Below are 25368 nucleotides of genomic sequence, written 5' to 3'. Positions count from 1 at the left end.
TGGTCATATTGTAGGAAAACAAAATTTAAGCTAACCAGTCACAAATTGCCAACCAATCTTTAATTAGGGGCTTCTGACTGGAATAATCCAATAAGGCTACTCCTCCACTTCAACCAGTCACATTATTTTCTTTGTCTTGCTTCAACATTCCACCCATAAAGGCCATTCCCAAGTGCCCCTTGGGGGAATCTCCAAACTGTTGGCTATCTGATTCTACCTTTTCAATATTTGAAGAGTACTTCAGTTTGTCTTTTAATAGTTCCAACGATTTGTGAAGAACTGTACGGAAATTAAACTGGGAATTAGTCTTCAGAAGTATCCTGTCAGAGGGAGCTGAGGTCACTTGACTGAGTAAAGACAATCATGAGTCATGAGTACCTCCAAGAACAAACCTCATCATAATGAATAGACAGGGAGGATTCCTTTTGTTTTTTTACGGTTGAAAGTCAATAAGTAACCAGAAGAATGAGAAGTTATACTCCATTTATGTCTGAGGTGTCAAAATGTATTCTACTGTCATGTATAATGAATTAGAACAAAAAATTAAAACACATACACACACAGGAATGCGTGCATGTGCACACAAAGAAATTCAATGAGAAACCCTTGTTATTCTATAAAGTATTTTTCAAAATGTAGTTTATGAATTTCTTAATCAGAATTACCTGGACTGTGGGAATGCAGATTCTTACGCTGCAATGGAGAAAAAAACATTTGAATGCTAGGACTTGGATATGGTTTGAGTGTGTCCCACAGGGTTATAGGTGTTAAATTTAATCCCCATTGTGAGTTATTAAGAGGGTAGAAATTTAAAATGACTATGGTGGTTACAGGTGGGGCTTTTCATTAGTGATTAGAAGTAGGTGATCACTAGAATAAAGCTCCCATGAGTGAATACTAATGGCTTTATAAGGAGAGAGGGGGACCAAAGAATACAGACATATACATATGCTCCATGTCCACTCCCATACTCTACCAGCAAGAAGGCTATAATTAGATGTGAGTCTTGAACCTCCAAAACTGTGAGCTTAATAAACTTCTTGACTTTATAAAGTTACCCAGTCTCAGGTATTTCATTACAGTTATGTAAAATTGACTAATATGATCTCTGAGACTGAGTCTCCAAAATCTATATTTACATATGAGTGTGTGTATATACATGTATGTGTGTGTGCATTTGCATATATAGACATAAATGACTATTATGCACAATCAGTTGAGACTTATCACTCATAAAATTATCTAGCCCATATCTTTAGGGCATACCTGACTTTCATATTTTCTAGGTCATGAAAACCAAACCAAACCAAACCAAAAGTATCTCCTTGTTGCTATTAGTAGCTGAATCTGACTATGGCTCTCAGAGTTTTCCAAAAATTACCTATAAACATTTCAAGTTTCCCCTTAGTGAATTGTCAACCTCATGGGCACTGACTACATTGCTGGCTCAATTCTCTAACACTCTGTGTCCAGGTCTTGTACAATGAGTTTGAAGCTTCTCCCACCAAGAGGTAAAATCTGTTTCTTTCACCCCTTGAGTCTGGGTTACCATGACAACATGCATTTGACAATGGAATGCAACAGCAGCGATGGTGTGCTCATCCTGTGTTTGAAGACCTGTGTCCTTCTGTTCTCTGTCCCTCATGGAACACTGCCGTGATGCACAAACCCAGAACAGTCTCCTAAAGGATGAGAGGCCACGTGAAGGATAGTTTAGTCATCCCAACCAACGCCAATCTAGAGCAGTCACTATCCAGCTACCCTCCCTCACATGGGACAGCCCAGTCAAGATCAAGGAGGTCATTAAATGGTCGCAGGAAGAACACAGACAAGACCAGAAGAACCGACCAGCTGATCCACAGACTCAGAAGCAACAATAAAAGCTTATTTTTAAGATGCTGACCTTCTAGGTGGTTTGTTACAAAGCCACGCTTACTTCCTCTCCTTAAAATTCTCTTTCAACTAGTTAAAATCCATCTGGCAAGTCTCACCTCTGGGTTCCACATTATCCAATACTTGGTAAGGAATTGGTAAAGCAGGTTAAAAATAAGGGTTTCCTCAAAGAGAACACTTTAAGAATAAAGGAGTATGCTATTAGAGCTTATACTGACAAATAGGTATAATCCAGGACAGTCCTGATCACTTTAGGTCTAAGAATCTTGGTTAGTATCTGAAGACTAGCTGGACCTAGGTTCTGGATTCTTCTCTTTATGTTTTTTCTCATTTTTTTTTCCCCAGACCAACACTTCCCAGTTGCCTCCTCAGGGCTGATCAACTTAGGCCAGTTACTCTGATCAGTTCTTTTATGAGCTCAGGTAATTGCAAAAAAAGAAGAACTGATAAAGAAAGGATCTATTAGAAGCTGAGGAATAGCTTCATTGCTTATCCTTGATAGATTGATGAAAGCATCACATTCATTTCATCAAGTTGGGGTAAGGAATCTATTTAGATCTCTGAGCACCTGCAATTACTCATCTTAACACCATAATGAGTTAAAAATTGTCAAAAGCCACTGTTTGCATATATCTGTGAAACAACTGAATTGTTTGAAGAGGAAAAAAAAATCAATTTTAGGAAAAACAAAATGAAAGACAAATACTATCACTATTCATTTACTCACAAGAGACCTTTAAATGATCACTGTATAGATAATAAGGCAACCAGAGACTAAATAGAGAAATTTATTGGCTGTGGAAGTTTCACTAGTATTAATTCCATTCATGAGTGGAAAATGTTATGGGAACAATTTACTTGACTTTACATTTCAGAGCTCCATAACAACCATTTGACGTTAGTATCTGTAATGCTGTGGCTTAGATGATGTTGTAGGGTCCAAAGCTTCTTGACAAATGCCAGTTCTACCCTCACACAGGAAGTGTCTTTCTCACTAGGAAGCCAGAGGGCAGAATTCATGAGTTGGACAACCTAGGTTGAAATCTGGAGCTGCTAATCCTCCACCCTTACTCATCACATGTCCAGTGGCAGCAACTGAAGCCTGCAAATATTAATTCTCCAATATCTCTGTGATAATATCTTTTTATTATACCCACAAAAGAAATTAAACCAGTCAGCAACACCATGGAAGCCAAGATGACACAAGATAACAGTTTTATTACAAAACCCACACATACCCTTGACAAAGGACGGTTATCCTAAATGTAACTGCTTAAATAAAGCAACTGATAGACAGGAGGTATGAGTGACATTACTGTGCAATTTTTAATATATATTTTATTTAACCTGAGATTTGAGGCTCTTCCTTTGAGAAATATTAACCTTTGTTTCTTTTTCTTTTTTAATCACGTGTATCCAAAATTCCAGGAGAACAATGACCTATCTGGAAAGCTAAGGGTAGGACAGCATCCTTATTTTGAGGTATCTGTAGGGATCCAGTGAGATGTGGATGTATCGTTCATTTTCTGCTCCTATTAGCACATGAATAGCATCTAGATAATATCATTTGTTTAACTCTCATAAAGCTCACAGCTATTCAATTATATCTGCCACTAAGATTCTCACCCATACTTTAATCATTTTTCAACAGCTTCATGGCCACAGTGCTTGGTTGGCCTTTGCCATTCCTCTAGATTATAGATAGAGCACATCCCAGATTTGGAGGCACATTTCATTTTTCTCCCCGTCATCTACCTTTCTGCCAATTACATTGTCTCCAACTATGCCAGGAAATTAGACTTTAATGTATATTAATAATTTTCTATCATAGTTAATATCACAGGCCCTTCTTATTTCTCTGTTTGAGTGGATGTTCTAGTTATATATCAGATTTATTGCTGGAGATGGTCCTACACCTTCCCTTGTTTTGAAGATGGATTTTCATTTGTGGAATGCTTTCCAACCATGGTTGTTGAGGCTGGTGAAAGGGATGGCTGTATAAGCATGATTTGAGAAACTTGCTAAAAAAAATGCAGATTCCTGGATATCATCCCTTGGGAACTCCTGGGATGCTTCACTATATGCAGTGAGATCAGAAAATTCTGTTTGCAAAAGTTTCATAAGTTTACTGAAATGTGCTTGGGTTTGAGAATAAACTATTTACAACAGAGATCTCCTACCATAGGTTAGAAACAGCTTTTCCAACCATAGAACTGGGTTTCACTCATTCTAATTGGGTAGAAGGAATGAGTCAGCCCTCTTACTATCATTCTGTGCAGGAGTATCATCACTCAGATTTTAGTTCATTTGCCCAATAAACAACTCTTGAGAAATGCGAATAATCCCTGAAAAGTTATTGTTTGCAGTTTAGTATGGATTAATCTAGTTAGACTTTTGCCTACTCAAATAAAATGTCAGTGTGACCCCTCTCTTGCTGTCTCTTTATTCTCATGCAGAACCATTATCTATTCTACGGTAGAAGAATCAACACATTTTTATGCCACTTCCCAATGTCCCTGACCCCAGTCAAATATAAGGACTAAATTTATTCATGAACATGACTGCCCATAAGATCAAAGATTGCAGTTTGATGGAGCTTGAAAGATTTGTACCAGCAAATTAGGGCTTTAATTTACCACCTGTCAGCAGATTCCCCTTACCTGAGAATCTGGTAGGTGGTGGTAATTTTAAACTCAAAGTTGAATGTATTTTCAGGTCCTGATCTTCTCACATGAGTTTTCAAGCTCTGATTTCCAGCTTCCTGATGGGGTGTTTCACTTATGTGCTTTATGACATCAAACCCAACATAAACCACCAAACTTATCTTCTTTGACAACCAAGAAAGAGGCTTCTCCTGCTAGATCCTCATTGCCATCAAATAAACTACCATCTCTTGACATATGGGATTGAAAACATCTATGTTATAAAGAGAAAGGATTGTGGACCATTACTCAAACATTAATTTTTTTTAAAAAAATTCTTTCTTGTACTTCTTTTTCTTTTCCCCACATTTATCATATTTTACTATCTCCAACCTACACTAATGAGATTCCTCACTAGTACACATGGATGAAGGTCAATGAAGTTTATGATACACTGGCATATTTGTGTTCCTTGAAATTTTATACCCTTCCCCTTTGTCATAATTTACTTACAATAAACACACCAACTATGAATATTTGACAGCACATGTTTAGATGCCCTGAAACACATCAAACAATGCATAATTTGATGCATAAACCAGTTGTTGCTGCAACTTTGTTCAAATAGCCTCTCAACCTGGCAGGCTCATTGTCTCTCCTTTGGGTGAACTTCCATTCAACTTAAAGTCTTGTCCTTACCAAACCTTCTGCAACTAATATATTTTTTTTTATTCTTTGTAGTTACAATTAGTGAATGTTCATGTACTAGCTAGCACCTGTGCTTCAAGTCTAGCCAGTATGGAGTGAGTGAGAGTCCTAATTCATTTCACGACCTCTGAGAAACCATAGGTTTTAAGTAATAATTGCAAAATGAGGCCTAGAGTCATGTGAGGAATAAGATGATACATCTGAAGTTACCAGAAGCAATAAAAAAACTTTGGGGATTTCATGAATATTTTCTTAATGGATGGGATTTGTTCTTCCACAAGTACTTAGAGAAACCAAATGGTTTGAATCAGAGTCTTCCAGAATCACTGGAAAACATTCCCCCTTAAAATGACTTCACTGCTCTTAAGATATATTATTCAAGTTGAGTTGCATGCCTGTAATCCCAGTGGCTCAGGAGTCTGAGACAGGAAGACTGTGAGTTCAATGCTGGCCTCAGCAATGTTAGAAAGGTCCTAAGCAATTCATTGAGACCTTATCTCTAAATAAAATACAAAAAAGGGGGGGGGGGGCTGGGGATGTGGCTCAGTAGTTGAGTGCCCCTGAGGTAAATTACCCTACCAAAATAAGTAAATAAATAAATAAATAAATAAATAAATAAATAAATAAATGCCATATGTTTTATATATGTGTGTGTATATACACACACATATATATGTAATATATGTATATATACATATATGCATAATTCAGAAGGGCAAGGCAAATGCATAAGTGAGAGAGAGGGAAGGCAAGGGAAATGTCACAAAAAATGTTTGTTTGGTAAGGTGAGGATGGTTCCATAACAGGTATGTGACCTGGAGCCCCATCATGATGTGACATTGATTTCTTAAATTGCAAACTCTCCTGTATGGGAGCAGAACATAGAATAAGGGTTAATAAGTTGTACTTGATTCACTCTCTTTCAGCAACAGCCTCTTGTTGGTCCTTTTTTGAGTCCTTCTCAGACCTCTTTTTCTAGGACACAAAAATCTAGAGAGCATGAATCTAATTTTCCTTCAACCTGCCCATTCCCAATGCTTGCTACATATAAGCAATGTAATTAATGCCATATGGGAAAAATGAGGTGGGTTTCCCCTGGATGCTTATTGAATAAATATATGCAAGTCTCCACAAACCAGTTGTTTGGCGACAGGGAATATGATTCCCAACTGAATAAGTTGGATCTAAAGACTAATTGAGAGAATGAGATTTTTACTATATTGCTAAGGTTATACATTCATTACACATCTAATTGCTACCAAAGTAATATTTGTTGTTGAGAACCTCCTATGTACAAGTTCTCTGCTAGGTACCATGATGGAGACAATATAAAGATACAATGAACCACACCCACAGGATTTAAATAAGAATGATGAAAATTATGGTAACAATTGGTCATGACCATTATCATCAGAAAGATATAGATTTAAAAATACATGTGAGTTCAGACCAGGGAAAGATGTCATTTAGGCAAAGCTCTCTGGAAAGTTTCTATGTGAATACTGGCATTGAGCTGAGCCTTAAAATACAAATAGAATAAGGGGATGAAGAAAGGTGAAGAAGTTGGGAAAAATATTCCAATCAGGGATAGCATGAGCAAAGATACACTTTAGTCAAAACACTGGTGCTTCCAGACCAATTCCCACATGATGATTTTTACTCCCTTTCCAACTCTCTGGATTATTCTGTAATGCCCCAGACTTTGTCTGCTAAACATGGTCACTGGCAGCCACAAAGTCAGAAATGCCTAAGGGAGCCACTGAGGTCACGTTCCTCAAACTTATTGATAACATGTTTCTCATCTCCTTCCTATTCTCACGCAGTTTCAAATCTCTCCTGCAAAGAGAATTTCCTAACCATTTTCTGACATGTAGGAGGAAACCAGCAAAACCAATCTTGGATGATCTTCAGGTATCTGCAAATGCTTATCTTGTATTCTCATGAAAGAAAACAGGGAACGGAATTTAAAAACCAAAATAAGGCTAGTGAATTCCTGAAAGGAGACAGTTCTTTTTCCCTTGGAGACAACCCAAATTATGAATTGCCGTTCTCACCGGCAACAGACTCTGGCTTGAACATTTTTAAAACAGGACTGCTGAACATCTGCTGAGCAATTAATGGAATGCAGCAGCATGTTATAATGGTCCCTGGGAAGGTATTAGCAATCCTGCTTATGAGACATGAAATGTTGCAAACAGTGGTCCTTTTCTTAAAACAAAACAAAACAAAACAAAAAAAAAAAAAAATCATTTTCCCTCCCTACAAGGGAGATGAAAGGGAAAAGGAGGTGAAGTGAAGTGAGAATTCTTCCTCACTCTTCCTCCTTTTCTTCAAACTTCCTCCTGCTTCTCTTCTAGACACCCAAAAATGAATATGTTCATTTCAAATTAAAAGAAATTGTGGAAAAACCAGGTTCCGTGGTGCATACCTGTAATCTCAGTGGCTTGGGAGGCTGAGTGAGACAGGAAGATTGTGAGTTCAAAGCCAGCCTCAGCAGTGGTGAAGCACTAAGCAACTCAGTGAGACCCTGTCTCTAAATAAAATACAAAATAGGGCTTGGGATGCGGCTCAGTGGACAAGTGCCCTGGCTTCAATCCCTGGTACCAGAGAAATAGAAAAAGATAACAAAGAAAGAGAAAAATTGTGGCAATTATCTCATCCCACAAATCCTTCATTCAAAGTGTCAGGCTTTCCATGTGTGAAAGGAGAACTCTCTCTATTGCCTTTGGTAGATAGAGTCTAACACCTGTTAAAATATTTTTTGTATTGTTTTTCTAAATCAGATAGCTAGTTCTAACTTAGGATCGATCTCAAACAAGAAGCTGAACCCTCTTAAATTTGGCTTCTTTGTTACAATTGTTGAAACGTGCCAATCTTGACATAAGTCTTGGTCAAACCAGTCTCAGTTAATTTCCAAATTCTTAAATTCCTATTTTTCAACTTGGTCCCAGCTCTAACCCAATTCTTACATGAAAATTTGATAAAATAGCATTTAATATTTCAAATCCCCCCAATAATCTGAGCAGTATTTGGCATATAATAAAAAAATAATAAGTCAAATGAAAAACAAACAGAAATAATAAACTATGGAAGAGAACTATGAGAGAAAGAAGAATGATGAAATGTTGGCAGCCTTCAGAGTTGAAGAATTGGAAACATGAGACTAGCTGTTTGTCCAGCTTGACTTAGGATGCTCCCCCTTTCGGTAGATGATTCTGGTAAAAGGAAGGTTTTCTGAAAAATCACACCAGTGCCGAGCACAATAGACAGCCTGAAGACGTCATTCAGAAGCTGAGTATGCTATAAAGCAAATTTTAGACCACAAAGGATGGACTAGATAGTGATCCCTTCAAATAGAGTTCAGTAATGGAATATCAGGTTCAGTTGCTTTTCAACCTCTAAACTCATAGGGAGGAAGTAGCTCCACCGGCCACAGGAGAGGATTATGAGATCCACTCTGCCTTCTGAACAGAATAGAAAATTTAATTAAATAAGTTTCACACCTCTTTTCAAAGGTCTGGATGACTTCTCAGAGCCCACTCAAGTAAGCACAGGTGTTCACCCTGGCATGCTACATAACCCTCCTCCATGTCGCGTATCTATGAACAATGACTTCTAAATATTTATTTCCTTAATGCAATGGAACTTATAAAACAAAAATTTCCATGAAATTCTAAAAAAAGAAAAAGATGAAATCCAAGGGAAAGAAGGTCAGTGGCCCACCTGCTTGGCCTTTCTCTAGACATAGAGTGACTTCTAGGGATTTTGTCCTCACTAATTCCACATCCTCAATGCAATACCCTGGTGGCTGTCTTTCCCTAGTTCTTTGGTGTTTGGAATGATCTCTTGAATTCAGTTCTATTCATCCTTTGAGATCCTTCCCAAAGACCACTACTTTTATAAAATTCCCTGTATCATTTTGACCATATACAATTAATCTCTGCTTTAAGTTTCCTACATAACTTTGATTTTGTTATTTAAAATAAAAAAAAAAACATAAAGCATTACCTGAATCAACCCAATCCTCACACGATCCACTGATAAACTAAGGTTATCAATTCTGAGGCACACTGAATTTAGTCTATTATCTCAGCCTGCAAAGTGAGTACTAGAACAAAATTGAAACAATGACCTGGTTGCAAAAATGTAAAATAAAATGGAACTTAAGTGCTTAAATATGTTCTCTTGCCTCTTTATATAAATATTTATGCACCTTAAGTCAACTAAGATGGCCTATCATCCATGCCCCACTACCATCTCACTGCTACCATCAAACTTTCCCATGCCATAATCAGATTATGAGTTTGTAAGTATTTGTACTCCATTAAATGGCAGCACAGTACTCTGTTAAAAAGAAAGTAATTGATAAATATTGCTCTTTTTATTTCTTGTTAATATACACAATTATATTTATTTATAAAATGCTTGAGACTATTTGTTTTGTCACTGAAATCTTTCCATAGCCTTAGAAGGAGGATTATTCCAATTTTTTACAGAAGTGACAAAAGCTCAGTGACTTTAAGTGACTTGCAAAATCACGATCAACTTGAATTTTCCCTCCTGACTATGGTCCTACGTGACTTCTATGTCTCTGCTATTTCACCCGCAACACATTGAAGAAAGCAAATCCTTTTTAAGATGAATGATTTTAAAATAGGGCTTTGTAGAAAGAAGAGAGAAAAAAAGGTTACTTATAAGATCAATGTTATTTTCAAGAGTTCCATTGAGACGAAGAATGCTATCATGTGAGGAGATGTGTCTTTAGTGATTCACTGACCATTTTTGATAAAGACATAGGAACCATCATCTTATTCTGTTGTCTAACTGGTTCCCATTAAGGCAGAACGATCAAAAAAGTAAACTTCAAAGAACTGGTGCCAAATTTAAGATTAGTGGTGACATCATGTAGCCTTCAAATAAATAAATAAATTTCACACCTCTTTTCAAAGGTCTGGGCTTTCCCTTTGACGGGGCCACTAGCCAGAGTCCTGGGACACAGAAACTGACCTGCTGTTAGGTGAGCTGCATGGACCAGAACTTGGACCCCAGGCTTCAATTCAAAGTGCACTGAATTTTGGTTGAGCTTATGGATCAGTACTTCTGATATCTGAAAGAAGAAGTGTTATAGTTAGTGCTACCAAAATTGTTAACACTGACCATGCATAAAAATGCTGAGAAATATTACTATTTTTATTGTGGTATCCCAACATTATACCTGTAAATTGTATAAGCAAGTTTTATATGATTTTGAGTTATGTTATGGAGTATGTAGATAGAACTATTTTTAAGTATGACCAGACTTTACATCCTAATTGCTTCAAGACAAGATATTAGTAAATAAGATAATTTCTACTTTTAAAACTTACCCAGTGTTACCTTAGAGAAGTCACTCTCAGTTTTCTCAGAAAACATATTTTATTTGATACACTATTTAAATGTAAATAGATGCTTTCTGAGCATCATTCTGCTGGTAAAATTCTTCATCCCCCCCCCCTTTTTTTTTTTTCTATTTATCGAGCTTCATTTTCTGCACTGAGTTGCCAAAATGACACTTTTGATCTCTTTAATAATTAAACAGGGCCTGATGGCTTAGTTTGGCAGCAGAGACCCTTAAAGAATGCCCTGGTTGGCAATAGAACTAAATTGCCCTGAAGATGAACTTCTCTGCTGAACAACAGGAGCCTGGGATAATTCTCCATGCACTATGGATGGACACCTGGGATCTTGAGTAATCCCAGTCTCTCAAATGCTGTCATTTGGCAAACCACAGAGAAAAATGAGACTTTTAAAACTATGTTGAAAACAACTTTTTCCCCTCTCTATTAAGATACTCCTTTTCTTGAGTACTGACAATCTTCCAGAATGGTTCCAGTTTATAGGAGGAATGGATTTCTAATCAAGAATCTATCAAATGGATTACCTGTATGTTCTGTAAGGTCCTTTCCTACCTTATTCTTTTCTCTTTTTAAAGATTATTGGAATATTATTTTTATTATTACTATTATATTTTTATGTGGTGCTAGGGATAGAACTCAGTGCCTCACATGTGCTAGGCAAACATTCTACCACTAAGCCGCAACCCCAGCCCTCCTATCTTATTCTCATCATTCAATTGGTAGGGACTTGATAGGAATCTGACAATGCTTCTTTAATAAAGGTTTTGTCTGTGAAATACAAACATGCACATATAATAATATTTAATATATGTCCATATACGCACGTGTAATTGCATAAAATTATTTTAACTCAAATATGAAAGACTTGTTGTAAGTAAGTTAAAACTTGACCTTTTTATGTAGAAATTACAACAAAAGGGAACAATGTACTTGTAAGAGAAAGACTTTCCTCTTTCAACCAGGTGAAGCGGTATTCATTTCTTATCCCTGTAAATGTTTTTCCTCAATTGAGAAATATAAATAAGCAAAACAGAAAATAGATTTTATCAGAACAGCATGCTTCTCATTTATAATCTTCAGGAAACTCCCTTCTGAAAATGATTAACTTCCTACACGTGTTTGGTTCCTAGCATTGCTTCATTGGCTTTTTCTGTATCATTTACAAAACTAAGCAGGCTGTGCAAAAATCATCAGGTAGCAGAAAGTATATTTCATGTATTTAACTTGCATCAAAGGACATTCAATAAAGAACACATACTCTGTGGGAAAGAAATTGTGCATAAGAAACAAAACTAAGTGAAATTTACATTCCATACAAGAATAACCTCAATTAGAACCATGTACTTTTCTACTCAAATAAATTACTGTGAGACTGTTGACAGATTTTGACAACATTTTAAATATTTACTATGTTACTTGCAGAAATGCATATCTTGGATTGTGTGTATCAGATCATGAGCCAGTTGCATATATTTTTAAGAATATTATACATGCATTGAGCACTTTATTTTGATAAAATTGCTTCTTTCTGGCTGTTATTCCTAATACTACATGTCTGGTGTCTATGTGGAGTGGAACACAGACAGAGCTTACTGGACAGACCTAAGTTTACCCAGTTCATATTTGAAGAATTGAGACTAGACTTCATCTTTGTTTGACCCATAATCTAGAAAATTTTCATTTTAAAAAAGTCTGTGAACAAGTTGACAAAGTCAGCCAGAGATATGTAGAGAAAGTTCTAGCTAAGTGGGCTTAGGAGATAGAAAAAAAAAGAAAGGTTCATTTTATTAATTTTGCTGTCATCTCTGATTCATCCGTGAAGCACACTAGTTAAAATACCATCCCCAACATCAGCTGACTAATATGGACCACAGGAATAGGCAAATCCTAATCTCAGGACTGTCACATTATTTTCACTAGTCTGTATCATTTGTATTATTTGGGAGCATCTGGCCTTTGAGAAGAGTACAATAAATGCAATACACAGAGAGGCACAGCAAGACCTAAATGAGCAGATCAAAAACACTGGCCTGATAAAGATCCAAGTGAAACAATATGTGATATCTGGGAGAGTGAACTTGGCAAAGTAGGTAGAATTTACTTCTATTTCTTTTTCTGTCCTGTAAAGTTGTGTTCCCATAATGCACCGATAAAAATACATGGAAAACAAAACACAAATTCTTAGCAAGTACATCCCAATAATTAAAACCAAAACATGAGCTTGATTAAAGGTTTTGGTGTTCATAGCCTTAAAAACGCATATTTTTTTAGCCAATTTCATTTATCCTCTGTACTGACATCTTCCTGATGCTGCTCTCCTACACAGTTCACTTCCTACTGTACTGTAGCTAAACAATCATGGTCAAAGAAACAGCAAATTATTCCCAGTGTCTACTTATTAGGTAGACTATGCACATGATTCAAATGTAGCCCACACTTCAGTTAAATCACCACATTAGAGGACAGTGGGAATTCAATACAAATAGGATAAAGGCTAGAGGGACCTTCTAGAGGAAAAATACCAACTTTCTTCTTGCCTTCTTTATAAAAGATGAAGATCAAGTGCATAAAAGATGAAGATCAACTAGGGTGGGCTGAAGAAAGCATGGTAACTTCTCGGAGGCTTGAAACAATAGAGGCATACTTTTTGCTCACACGTGGGATTGTATCCACTGTAGATAGATATTTCTTAATGATCACACAGGGAACCAGGCTGGTGGAGCAGCCATCTTAAACATTTCCATTTGCTATACCTTGGGAGGAGAAAACAGTTCTCAAGGCTTATGGGCACTTGAACTTGTCAGACTGGAAGTGACACGTATCACTTCCAATCCCAACTCATTGGCCTGAATAAGACCTGTGGCTCTGCCCAGTCAGAAGAGATGCACAGGTATGATCCTGCAGTGCAACACAAAGGCAGTGGGCTGGAAACATTTAGTCAACACCTGTGATGATGACTACACAAATCTAAACCACTTTTAATTAAATTCATTAGGGATAAGCAGTCTCAGATTATCAGAACAAAAATGTCAATCATTGAAACATGAAAAAATAGAAGTTTAAGAACAATAGAGCAATTGGCACATTTATTGAATATGTTGCACAAAGAAGTGGCATCAGGTGAAGACATAGATTTAAAAACGGGTTTGGAAAATTTATCAATGATAAGGCTAAACTTGGCCAAAATATAACGCTTATCCATGGTGTTGGTATGAGGAGCACAAACCCTAATGAACATAAAAAAGCATTGTGGCAAGATAATTGAGATGGAGCCTGGCCTGAGATGACCTCAGAGCTGACCCACTTGGTCAATCCTAATGCTATCACATTTTAAGGTCCCTTCAAATAGCATTTGAGGAATCTTTCTCTTATATTCAATGGAGGAAGATTTTCCCCAACTTACACAACACAGTGGCAGGATTAAATCACAGGGAGGCAATGCAGCCAAATGCTACCTACGAGTTAACACAGTTCACACAATCCAATTCTTTCTTATCAGAGAAGATTCAGCTTGGTGAAAATACTGAAGGAGTTTCCTGGATGATGTACAAGAAGAAACAAATCAACCACTAATAATTCTTTCTGCATCACCAGTTTTAAACTTCTTCCCCCCAAAAGGTCCGTTTCTTACCTACTCTATTTTTAGTTATAGTTTCCTATTTCAGTGACCTTCTTTGTGAACTCCAGAGTACCTTTGTAATCCAAATCTTTGCATTAAAACTTCAGAACAAAGAAAGTAGACCAGGTGGGTATCGAATACAACCTGGAAGTATTAACTATATTTCATAGTGAATCTTTAGTTTTTTAAAATGCTGCCAATAGTCTATTCTATGTTTATATCTGCCTCAGCTTTCTCCCTTTGATTTTGCATTCTGCCATCTGTCAAATGTGAAAATTAATACAAACAGACAAGGAAATGTATTGTGATTGACATTTTACATGGACTTTTTTTTGTTCCTTCTAAATGTTCTCATAGCCTTTAAGGATTCTGAAAGACAACACTAAACAACATCATCGCTCCAGAACAGCATCACAAAAAAATCTCCCTGAGCATTGGGGCCTTCCCTCCTCCCATCAGGAGAGATGGGTGCAGACTCATCACCCCTGAGGACTTGAGGAAAGCAGGGAAATGCGGTTCTTGGAAGGCCGAGCCTATTCTGTCCTTGAGCATTTGGCCTCAGCAGAGCAGGATGCACTACCCCTAGAGAGGCCACTTAAGGCAAGAGAGCCTTTTCTCAGTTGCTGGAGAGCTGAAAGAAAGACTGGTTGGAACCCTCCTGGAAGAAGGTCGCTTGATTAACCCAGCCCGCGTGATCCTGATAACAGCATCAAGTACTATCACAGGGAAGAATTTTCAATTTATTTCACAGAAAAGATAGCTCGATCCAAGCCAGCATCTCTGCTCCCCTGGGAAAGCTCCCAAAGGAAGCTCAGGGAGGAGAGTGCAGGGCCTTTGCTGGGTCTTTACCTCCCATTCTTCAGGGCCCACTGGCCAGGATCCTTGTTCTTCCCTGCTGGGCTTCTGCACACTTAGGTTTACAAGAAAGAGGCCAAAGCATGAGGAGAGGGAATGAGGTCGGCCCTTCCCAAGTTTCCTCTAAGATTTAGAGTAATCTTCAAGGGAGAGGTTGATTTCTGTTGTTTGGATTTTCTGTGCATTTTTTTTTAATTTGTGTGTATTTCATTGTATTGAAAGTCAGTTGTGTTTGCCCGCCCAGTGGACCTTCTCCCTCCCCCTTCATCTTTCTGTGAGGGACCAAGTGCCCTGCTCTCAGCCCTTTTGGTTCAGGAAGGGCTGCCCTAACCCCATGAGGCAGAGAACACATAAAACACTGGAGTAGTTACAGAAAGCACTCTGTCCAAGCCTTCAGGGATTGGTTAAGAGATCCCACTTCACCCAGGCTGGACTGGTGAGAACTGCAAACCAGGGGCTATGGCTGGTGCTGTCTGTGGGATGGAGTTGACAAAATGGCCACATGGCAGTTGGTGCTGGCTGTGGCCATCCTTGCTTTCTATGTGCTGGCTTCATTCCAAAACAGGCTTCACATATGGTAGTAAGGAAAACAGAGAGAGAAAGAGAGAGGGAAGCAATTTGTAGACACTTCTGAATGGCTCTGAATTCATCCATGCCGGGACTGAATCTCTGGACTTCTAAATTAAGTGAGTTCATAAACTCACTTGCTTTCCCCAGGAAGTTATTTAAGAGACTAAGTCAGAACAGAGGCTCAAAAGATCCACCTAGATTGAAAATTACAGGTTTCCAGTGGGCAACCCATTTCACAGGGCCTCCAGAAGTGTGTTGTTTTAAAAGTTGATTTACTGTACTTTTCTCTCAGGGTAATAACATTATGCACAACCAAGACACCAATTTCTCAGGGGCTCTGTGTGGTCACCATGTTTATTTTGGTTTGAGTCCTGGAAGAGACTGCAGCCATCTTCCTTAATCAGAGTTACAATCTCTAGCTTGGTATCCTATTTTCTTTTAAAATGATATAAATAAGTCTTCTGTTCTAAATCTGCATAATTTACATGGGCTCACATCATTAATATACATTCTTGCCTTTTTGTATTGTCCTTGTTTTTGTCTCCATTTTGTGCAATCCCATTCACTATTTTTTTTTTCTTGCTTACTTTCCACACTTTCTTACAATATATGTCCCTGACTATATGGTCCATTTAATAAGCCTTAGCTGTTTTTTTTTTTGTTTTGTTTTGTTTTTTTTTTGGTACTGGGGATTGAACCCAGGGGGGCACTCAATCACTGAGCCATGTTCTCTGTCCTATTTTGTATTTTATTTAGAGACAGGGTCTCACTGAATTGCTTAGCATCTCATTGTTGCTGAGGCTGGCTTTGAACTCATGATCCTCTTGCCTCAGCCTCCCGAACCCCTGGGATTACAGGCATGTGCCACCGTGCCTGGTTAATAAGCCTTAACTTTGAATTTGCATTTCCACATCTCTTCCTATTATAAAATAAGCATAAATATAGCTATTATCAACTTGCCACTTATGGAGTATCTTCTATCAACCAAATTCCCCACTGTATTATTTATTTCATCTTCTCAAACACCCTATGGAATCGCTGTGACTTTGGCTATATCATTTAACTCTTCTGATCCTTATTTTCCTCCACTATGAAACAGACACATGGATATCAGAGCTGAAACTAGAAGCCTGGTTTATATTTCTCTAAACTTGTGATCTTTCTTCCAAACGGCTGATGCCCTCCCCATGGGTGCTGGGTGCTATGTCGCACAGTCTTTCTTCAAATGAGTCAGCTACCTTAAGATCTCTGATAAAATGGTTTTTCAATGACTCATTCAGGCTGCCTGAGTACCTTCCCTCAGCAACCTGTGTGCCTCTGTGAAGGAAGCACCCAGAAGAGACAGAGAAGAGTGGGAAAGAAGTAAAAAAAAAAAAAAAAAAAGGCAGTCAAAGCAAGATACATTCTGCATAAACATGTTTAACAAATAGACCCTTCTTTCCATGTTTCCCCTCAAGGAATCATTGAGAAAATATTGCACTAAAAAAAGGGGGGAGGCAGTATGAAACATAGAAATGCATAGATGATGTCATGCTTGGGAAAATATCTGGCTCTATCTCTGGACTCTCTCCCATACTTAAAATAACTATAATCTGGATTTCATAGAAAACTCCTAAAATTTCCAGAAAAGGAACAGCTGCAAATGTCCATATCTAAAGAACTTGGATAAGGATTAACTTCCCCCTCAGGTTCTCAGCATTCTGTGGTAAGAAATAATTCATTCTTTCTCCTATTACATTACAGTGCAGAAAATAATTTGTAGAATATAATGGGAAGCTGAGCATGGCAGGGGGCAAGGTCAGATGCAAATCCAACAGGTTACCTGCCGCCTGCTCTCCGATTGCATCTGGCTAGGAAATGGGTTCATCCGGGACTTCTGGGACAGCTATGTTCTTCATGACTTAGATACAGAGAAAATTAGAGAGGCAATTTTTCTGATGGGTGAGAAAGTAGCAGCTCAAAGGAGAATATATGCTCAGAGGTGGGCTGAGCTTTAATTTGGGGTTGTGGTTAGTAAGGGTATTGTAGTTTGTAGGCCAACCGGGAAGACTAGAGATCATGGGACTGGATTATGGGTTTATTCAAAGTAAATTAAAAAGCTCCAAGTTCTTGAGGGGCCAAATCCAGTGCTTATTTAGTGGTTGAGAGGAATCCCTTTTTAAATCTATGTTCCTGGAAGAATTGAGAAACCCAAATCCTTAGGTTTTTATGAGAACAACAGACCAAGACTAATCATTTCAGTTGAATGGATAAAGGAGAAAAACATCTTCCTCAATACAGAAGGAGAAGAGCCTTTTGAAGTTAAAAGGATAAGAAAAACAAAATGACCAAAGAGGGCAGGACACACACACACACACAGTAAGACTCCAGAAGTGAACGAAATGAAGAGAAGGTGAACCTTCACATAGCCAGAAGAGGAGCTCTAGAGCAGATATCACACAATCGTGAATACAAATCAGATCATCTTAGCACAGTGATAATAAAAGGATCAATGTTTGAATCAAAGCTGTAGCTTTTATAACAGGTGTCATTAGACTCCCACGACACTCAAAATGAAAGAAGTCAAGTAATTTCTAAGTGGGCTTCTTGTCCATGTGTCAATCAGCTACTTGCTTTTTTCTCATAATGTCTTGGGCATGTCTTCATGCCTATGCACATAGATTTCTCTAACTAATCATAAATGCTGTCGGGTATTTTGCAGTATGAGCAATTCAGTCCTGTACATGTTGATTTGGTGAAACTACAGTTAGGGCCACCAGTGTGTGACTGAGAAATGGAGAACCAGAAAGCTGAAGACTCCCCAGAAGAGGTGGTGCTCCTAGATCCTGCTCCCCAGAACCCCTCAGAGCGGCTGTGATGGTGGAACTAGCAGTGGGGTGACCCAGACTGCAAGCAGAAGCTGAAAATGGTTGCTAGGCGACTTACCTGCTCCAGATCCTCCAGTGACCTTTTGTTTTCTCCTGTTGGATCCTGGTAAGGCAAGACAAAGAGCTCGGCAGTGGTGGGTAAACCAGGCAGTACTGCCACCAGGATGTGCTGGCTTGGAATTCCTGTGGCCTGAGAAAGAGAGGCTCGGGTGAGTCCTGCAGAAAATGATGAAAAGGAACCAGGTATTCAGCTGGGGTGTGGGCTGAGGCAGAAGACCCAAGGAAGTATGTGGGGGACATGAAGGCAGAGGCCTGGGTGCTCCTGGCAGGAAGGCACAGGAGAGGCACCACTGGATCACAAGTGCAGACTCCAGAGAGAGCCACAGAGGTTTCTTCCCAGCTCCGCCATTGTGAGACTCACCCATCACTTATCTTCTCACTGCCTACACTTCCTTAAATAGAAAACAGGGACCCTCACTAACTTCTTTATCTGCTTCCCTAGGCCATCATCCCTGCTATCCCAGCTTCTTTCTTCGTCACCCAAGTGGAGATACTCTTCAAATATACCCGTCATATTCTAATTATCAACCCAAGTAGGACAGCCCTCAGGGGCTCCTGTTCACTTCTGTCCAGTACCAGAAGCTGATGGCCAGTCCTGCTCCATGAAGCACTCTGAGCCCTTCACTTGCTGTGCTCACGCTTCTCTTAAAATTAGAGATATCACTCAATTTCCTCTTTGTCTTTTTCTAGCTTTCCCTTAGGCTTATATCCCAGGGTGTCCCCCAGTCCCTCTCTCTGCACAGTTCTAGGATCAGCAGTCATAATCTCGTCTTCTCTCTTCATGGTCAGTCAGAACACACTGCTTGGCTGTTTCACTAGGACTTCCAACAAATGTGTCAAAAAAAAGAACTTGCCATTCCACCCCCTCCATTTTCATTCTATCTTTAAGGTGACAGGAAGTAGGCCCTTCCCAGATTCTCTAGCCCGAAGCCTTTCACTCACCTCCAGTATGACACCCTCCTGACTCTGTTACATGCAATCATCCTATGAGACAAGTCCTCTTCCACACTAATGATCCTACCGGTTCCTTCTCACTTAAACATCCACCACTGAAATCCCAATTCAATCTTTATGTGCATCCCATCAAGTTTTACCTGTGTTTCTCTGTGTGCCTGCCACCTCCCTCGGGATGTCTTCTCTCTCTGTTTGCAGATAGAACTCTGCTTACCTTTCATGAGTCATTTACAAATCCACACATTTCAGTACATTGGTCCCTAGTTTCTCAAGTAGGTGACTGTCTTGGAGCTACCTTTTTTGAAGTAGTCACAAATTTTCTATGCATTTGATTCCTCGTCGTGTGCCTGGAATTTTGCTAAGTAACCTATAGATATTGTTTTATGCAAAATAAATAAATGAATAATAAAGCAAGCAAGTATAGTTCCACCTTACTTGGATGGTAAAAAAATCACATCACAGGTTGGTGCCTCAGGATGCTCACTCTGAGTTTAGTGTTCAGGGAACTTAGTAAGAAGAGCTTGAGAACAACACCTCTGGGGTAGGGTAGGTTAGCAGGCATGGAAACGGGAGAAACTGAGCAGCCATGTAGGTCCAGTGACAGCCTCAAAGGACCTGTGGGGAGACAGGCTGGCCTTCAGAGTTTTTGTAGGTTGGGCTGAGATGGCCAGGACTTTGTGTGTATAACCATACCTGTCCATCACTCGACTGGAGCTACCCTGTGAGATGACATGATCCAGGACAAGGCAGCTGAAGCCTCTGCCCACAGCTTCCTAGCAGCTAAGACAAGTCTCTCCTGAACCAGGATCTAGGGATGTGTCCTTATCTCCACCCCAGGAAAGATGGGTGTTGAGGGCAAGTTAGATAGTGGCTCAAAGCCATTTAGGAAGAGGCTGTGATGCTTATGAAGCTGCATTTCATGGTGAAGCCTGTGATGGTAACCTGAACTCTAGGCCGCCTTTCTCCTGACACACACACACACACCAGCTCCCATTACAGCTGAACACATGCTGTTTAATGCCCCTATTAGATTGGAAACTCAGAGATTAAATTAAATCATCCTCATTATAACAAAAATGCTTCCTGAATGACATTTAATTAAAGATTTCATCACGATATGTCAATAGCAAAAGCCAATTTGATGAGGAATGGACCACTAATTTTATACCAAATTCTGTCACATAAATGAATAGGAAGAAAACTGCCAATAAACCGACTCTAAGTTGTACATTTTATAGGGATTGTGAGGGCACACTTGGCAATGTGTCCCTTAAGACTTAGGAAAGTAGCCAAGTGTAATTGCTGATCTCAAAGACAGGGTTCCAGGGGACCACAGGCTGGATCAGCTGCCTACTGGGATGGAGTAACTGGAGAGTTTTGGGTACTAAAAGATATTACCACCCCCCACCACCACCACCCTGTCTCGAAGGATGCTGAGCAACACATTTATTCTTGTTTAGCTGATTATAATATGCAGCAGCCTTAGGAATACTGATGAGCAGTGTGGTTTCTGGCCTACTGGACAGCTGGTGGGAAGGAGGTGGCCCAGGGCATCTGACCTCTAGATAATGTGAAGAGAAATCAGCCCAGAAGGCTAATCACTGCTGAGCTGGTGCCCACAATCACCTGGTGGGTTTGGATTATTGCCTGGGATACTTAGGTCCCTAGGGGGTCCTATGTCCCTAGAAGGTTGCAGAGTTAACCAGGTGGGCTGTGGGTTCATGAAAAGTTGTAAGTCATCTCGCTTGAATAGCAGGAGAAAGAAACCAATTGTCACTCCAGGGACAGATGGCTCCAAAGGCAGAAAGTCCTTAGTCTAGTAGCTGCTCTTCCTGGTAGCCACAGTGTTGAAGCTTCAATAATGGCATGCCTGGTGAAGCCACGGAGACAGAGCTGGACTGCAATTACCAGGAGACACATGAAGATCCCCCCTCTCCACCCCAATATGGCTTCCATCCCTGATTCTCCTTGAAGGAAGACAATAGACAGCAGTACTGTGGAACAGTAGGAAACCACAAAATGGAGATTCTAGCCTTGAAGGTCTGAGCCTGAATTTGTAGCGGCATGACCTTGGGCAAGTTCCGTGACGCCTCTTATACCTGTAAAAGGAGTACAAGCTTCATAGGCTTATCCTTGGTATTTAACATTAAACAGTATGAAGCACTGACGGGAGGGTCTAGGATATTTTAAGTGCTAAATAAATGTCATAAAGGTCATGGTGTGAGGACTGGAATGCTGAGAGGCTGATACGGGATCTCTTTTCTGACCAGGGTTCTCTGAATGTCTTATTACATCACCATTTCCCATCAGTGGAAACGTGTTGGGAGCAGGATATACAGAAACTTAAACTGGATTTCTGTGTGGGTTCAGAACCTCAGGAAAAAGACAGCTCGTGCCTAACGTCCTGGGTTTGTGCACCTAGTCCAAGCAGCCCCAGAGCTGCTATCCCACTGTGCTCACTCCTGCAAGTGGAGTAGGTCGGGGAAGATGGTACTCCCACAAAGGGTTTCTTACCCCCTAATCAGGAACATCTGCTCAGGGAGGGATAAAGTGTACCCTCTTGGATGCTCCTAGAAACCTCAGGAGATCATGTTGCATTACAAAACCCTAGACACTGGACTCAGGCCCTTCATTTCAGTTCTGAAGCTTTGTCACCTATTGGCTGTGAGAGTTTATGAAAGTCTTCTAACTTCTCTGAACCTCAGTTGCCTCATCTATGAAAAGAAAATAGTAATAGCTTCCTCTTGGTACTGGTACAGGAGGGAAATGTCTTTAAGAGAAGCAGGACATGTGACCCACCATCAGGTATGAGTCCTCACCGCACACCGTGGTGGGGCTGGCACCCAGGCTGCTCTTAGTAATTACACCTGCCCACGAGGACACTCAGGGCGTATGCCCCTCCATTATTATGCACAGTGGCTCATCTTACACTAAAGGCCTCATCCATCGTGAACTCTGTCTAAGCAGAATCAACTTTGTGAGGGACAAGCACCTTGTGACTCTCACGGTTGCTCTTTACCCTGGTGCCTGCCACAGGCCTGCATGTGAGGGCTCACCGATGACACCACACCTTGGAACTAGCTTCCTGTGGCTCCATCTCTTTCCTGTCCCTTCTTAGATGTTCTTCCATAAAGTTCTCCAAGGACAGAGAGAAAATGTGCCCAAATGAGAGAAGAACTCTTGGCACTCACTTCCACCAGGGACTTTTTGATGACTCTGCTGATGTCCCTCCTCCACTCAGGAATGTCCGGGTTGTAGTCATCCAGGTTTGGAGAAAAGGACAAGCGAAGAGAGCGGAATTCCTCTGGGGATACAACAGCAGGTGGATTACTGGAAGTCAGGTACTTCAGTCAAGCAGCATAAACTTTGTATTTGATGCAAAGCCCTCATGGAGGGTCCTCTCCTTTCACACTCACCAGAGAGATCCTTCTAGAAAGCAAATTTACTATTCCTGTCCCTGGTATCTCATTAGTTCCTGACTTTATAAACCAAATTCTAGGACTCTGGCCCACGCCTAGCTCTATAGACTTTGACTATTATCCCTAGTTCCATACTTTGCCTTCCTGGATACTAACTGACCTTGGGGCTCTGAACACATGATATACTTATGACCCCAGGGCCTTTGCCTGTCCTCTTCCTCTACCTGGAATGCCCATTCACCCCACTGTCTTTCCACAAAGCTTTCAAGCTCTAGTTTAAGCTTTCCCGACTGACCTTTCTACCAAACCTCAAACATTTTAATTTTTTAATGAAACTACTGTGTTTTTCACATACTTTTATCATATGATTGTATAACAATAGTTATATAATTACATACTTTTATTTATTATGGTTACTTTATCTTTTGTCTGCAAAGAAGTTTCATTGAAAGGAATTTTAAGGTCCTTATGTTGAGGACTGTGTTTGTTTTTTGTGTCACCCCTGAATTAGGCCTGGGTTCATCTGCATCCTCCAGGAAATGGGTTGGGGATTAAACAAGCAAAGATTTTATGAACAGAATCATCTTTGGGAGAAATCGAGGAGGGACCCAGGGGAGGCATGGAGAGCCATCAGCTCACAGGCCTGCAGGGCTGTGAGAGAGAGGAAGAGGGCTGGTGACTGCCCTGCCGCATGCAGAAGGCTCAGCAAGATGGCTGGGAGATGTTGAACCAAAGCTGACCTGCAAATGAGTCCCCTGCGTTCCAGGAATGGGCCTGCCTCGGTACCCCGGAGACACTCATCACTGGCTGGGACCCAGCCCTAGAAGTAGCAGCCAGGCCCACGACAGCGAGGAATTCCGGAGCACAGCATCCAGGGCTTGTCAGTTTTGCTTCCCAGAGTTGGAAGTTTCTAGGGTGCATTTTTATGGCTTCTATACCTTAACACAGGACAGTGTTTGCCAAAGGACACACCCAGGTAAGCTCTCCCCTACAACCTGTGAGTGACTCCACAGTGAAGTTTAGATTCTTACCAAGCCTTCCTGTTCCCCCACACCCTGGTGTAGACTTACTCTCCTACCCCAGCTCACCTCTGCCTCTCCACATTACAGCATGTAGCTCTTCTCATTGTTCAGTCTGCTAGCAGACTTTCTGACCAACTGACCTCAGGCAGCCTCCTGTTCACCAGACTCAAGTCCCTCCATCTCTGATCCTGTTTGTCTTCTTTATACCTAATATTATTTAATTTGTCTTCACTACATGTCTCCCTAACTGGAATGTAAAATGATTGAGAACAGGGACTATGTTCCTGGCTGTGAGAGAGTGCTAGAACATAGTAGGCTTTCAATTATTATCTCTGGGACATTTAATTAGTAAATGTTTATTGAATAAATAAATGATTAAATTATAGCAAAGGCTCTCTGTTATTTCTATGTTTACTTCTTCAGTACACAGTCCTTATTTTAAGCATGTCGTTGGGTTTCAGTTGGGGCTAAGCGATGTCACTGGTATCAATTATAAATTCAGGAAACATAAAATCCCCCTCGTGCACTTCCTAATGTTGCTGATGAGTTATCAAACACATGCTTTGAAGATGCTTACATTATAAGATGTGAATTTATGGCAGTAACCTGATTCCAAAGACATATTTTTCAAAGCTTGACTATTTTATGAGTCACTGGTCACCTAGGCGAATATCACTGATTCAGTTCTGATGGAGAATAACGAAATGCATGTTAATTAGCAGTGTGGTAAACCGTGGCACTGAGGATGCACCCACTGAGTTGTAACTTTGCAGCTCTGATCGTATAAATTTATGTCACTCTAACTTTCTCTGCACCTCTCACCAAGCTCTAGAGAGTTATCTACAGGGGACAGTGTTCACCTTAGTGAAAGGACATGGATGATACAGCTGCCTCCACGATGACGGCTGGGAAGTGGTGATGGTGTGGCTGAATTTATTCAATAAACAGGGGCTGCCTGTGGGAGGACTTCAGGCAAACACCAGAAATATAGCTCTTTTGCAGGTGCTGAAAGAGCATTTGCATTTTTTATTTAAAGGCAAACCCATACCCTGGAGCAAATTAATGGAAATAATGCAAACTAGATTTTCTTTCTTTCATTCTATTGGGGGTTACTCCGGGTAGCCAAATTTTGTTTTATTGTGTATGTGTGGTGTTGGGGATTGAACCCAGGGCCTCCTGTATGCTATACATGTTGGCCAAGCATCTGCTACTGGGCTGCACCTCCAGCCCCTCCATCCACTTCTCTGTGGAATGCCTTCTTCCTCTGACCATAATGGTATCCTCTTCCCTTTGACTAAGCTTTAGACAGGTGTCTAACAGGAGGCCCCTGACCTCCCTTTTCTTGAGCACTTACTCTAAATAA

General features: G+C 40.1%; 1 protein-coding gene across 4 annotated transcripts in view; it reads right to left on the bottom strand.

Moving 5' to 3' along the window:
- The window catches only part of Sorcs1 (sortilin related VPS10 domain containing receptor 1), a 475560-nt gene that overhangs the window by 10282 nt on the left and 439910 nt on the right, over nt 1-25368 (bottom strand). For all 4 annotated transcript variants that reach the window (XM_071610693.1, XM_027930015.3, XM_027930019.2 and 1 more), the window contains exons 22-24: nt 22756-22868; nt 18609-18740; nt 10251-10350 (exon numbers count right to left, since the gene is read on the bottom strand). In XM_071610693.1, the coding sequence (XP_071466794.1) occupies nt 10251-10350; nt 18609-18740; nt 22756-22868 (345 nt within the window). The remainder of the gene's footprint in view (nt 1-10250; nt 10351-18608; nt 18741-22755; nt 22869-25368) is intronic.

Source organism: Marmota flaviventris, chromosome 4 (genome assembly GCF_047511675.1).
Source record: "Marmota flaviventris isolate mMarFla1 chromosome 4, mMarFla1.hap1, whole genome shotgun sequence".
In the NCBI taxonomy this organism is placed as follows: domain Eukaryota; kingdom Metazoa; phylum Chordata; class Mammalia; order Rodentia; family Sciuridae; genus Marmota; species Marmota flaviventris.
The sequence above is the reverse complement of the archived record's forward strand: the minus strand, read 5'-3'. Positions and strand labels throughout refer to the sequence as shown.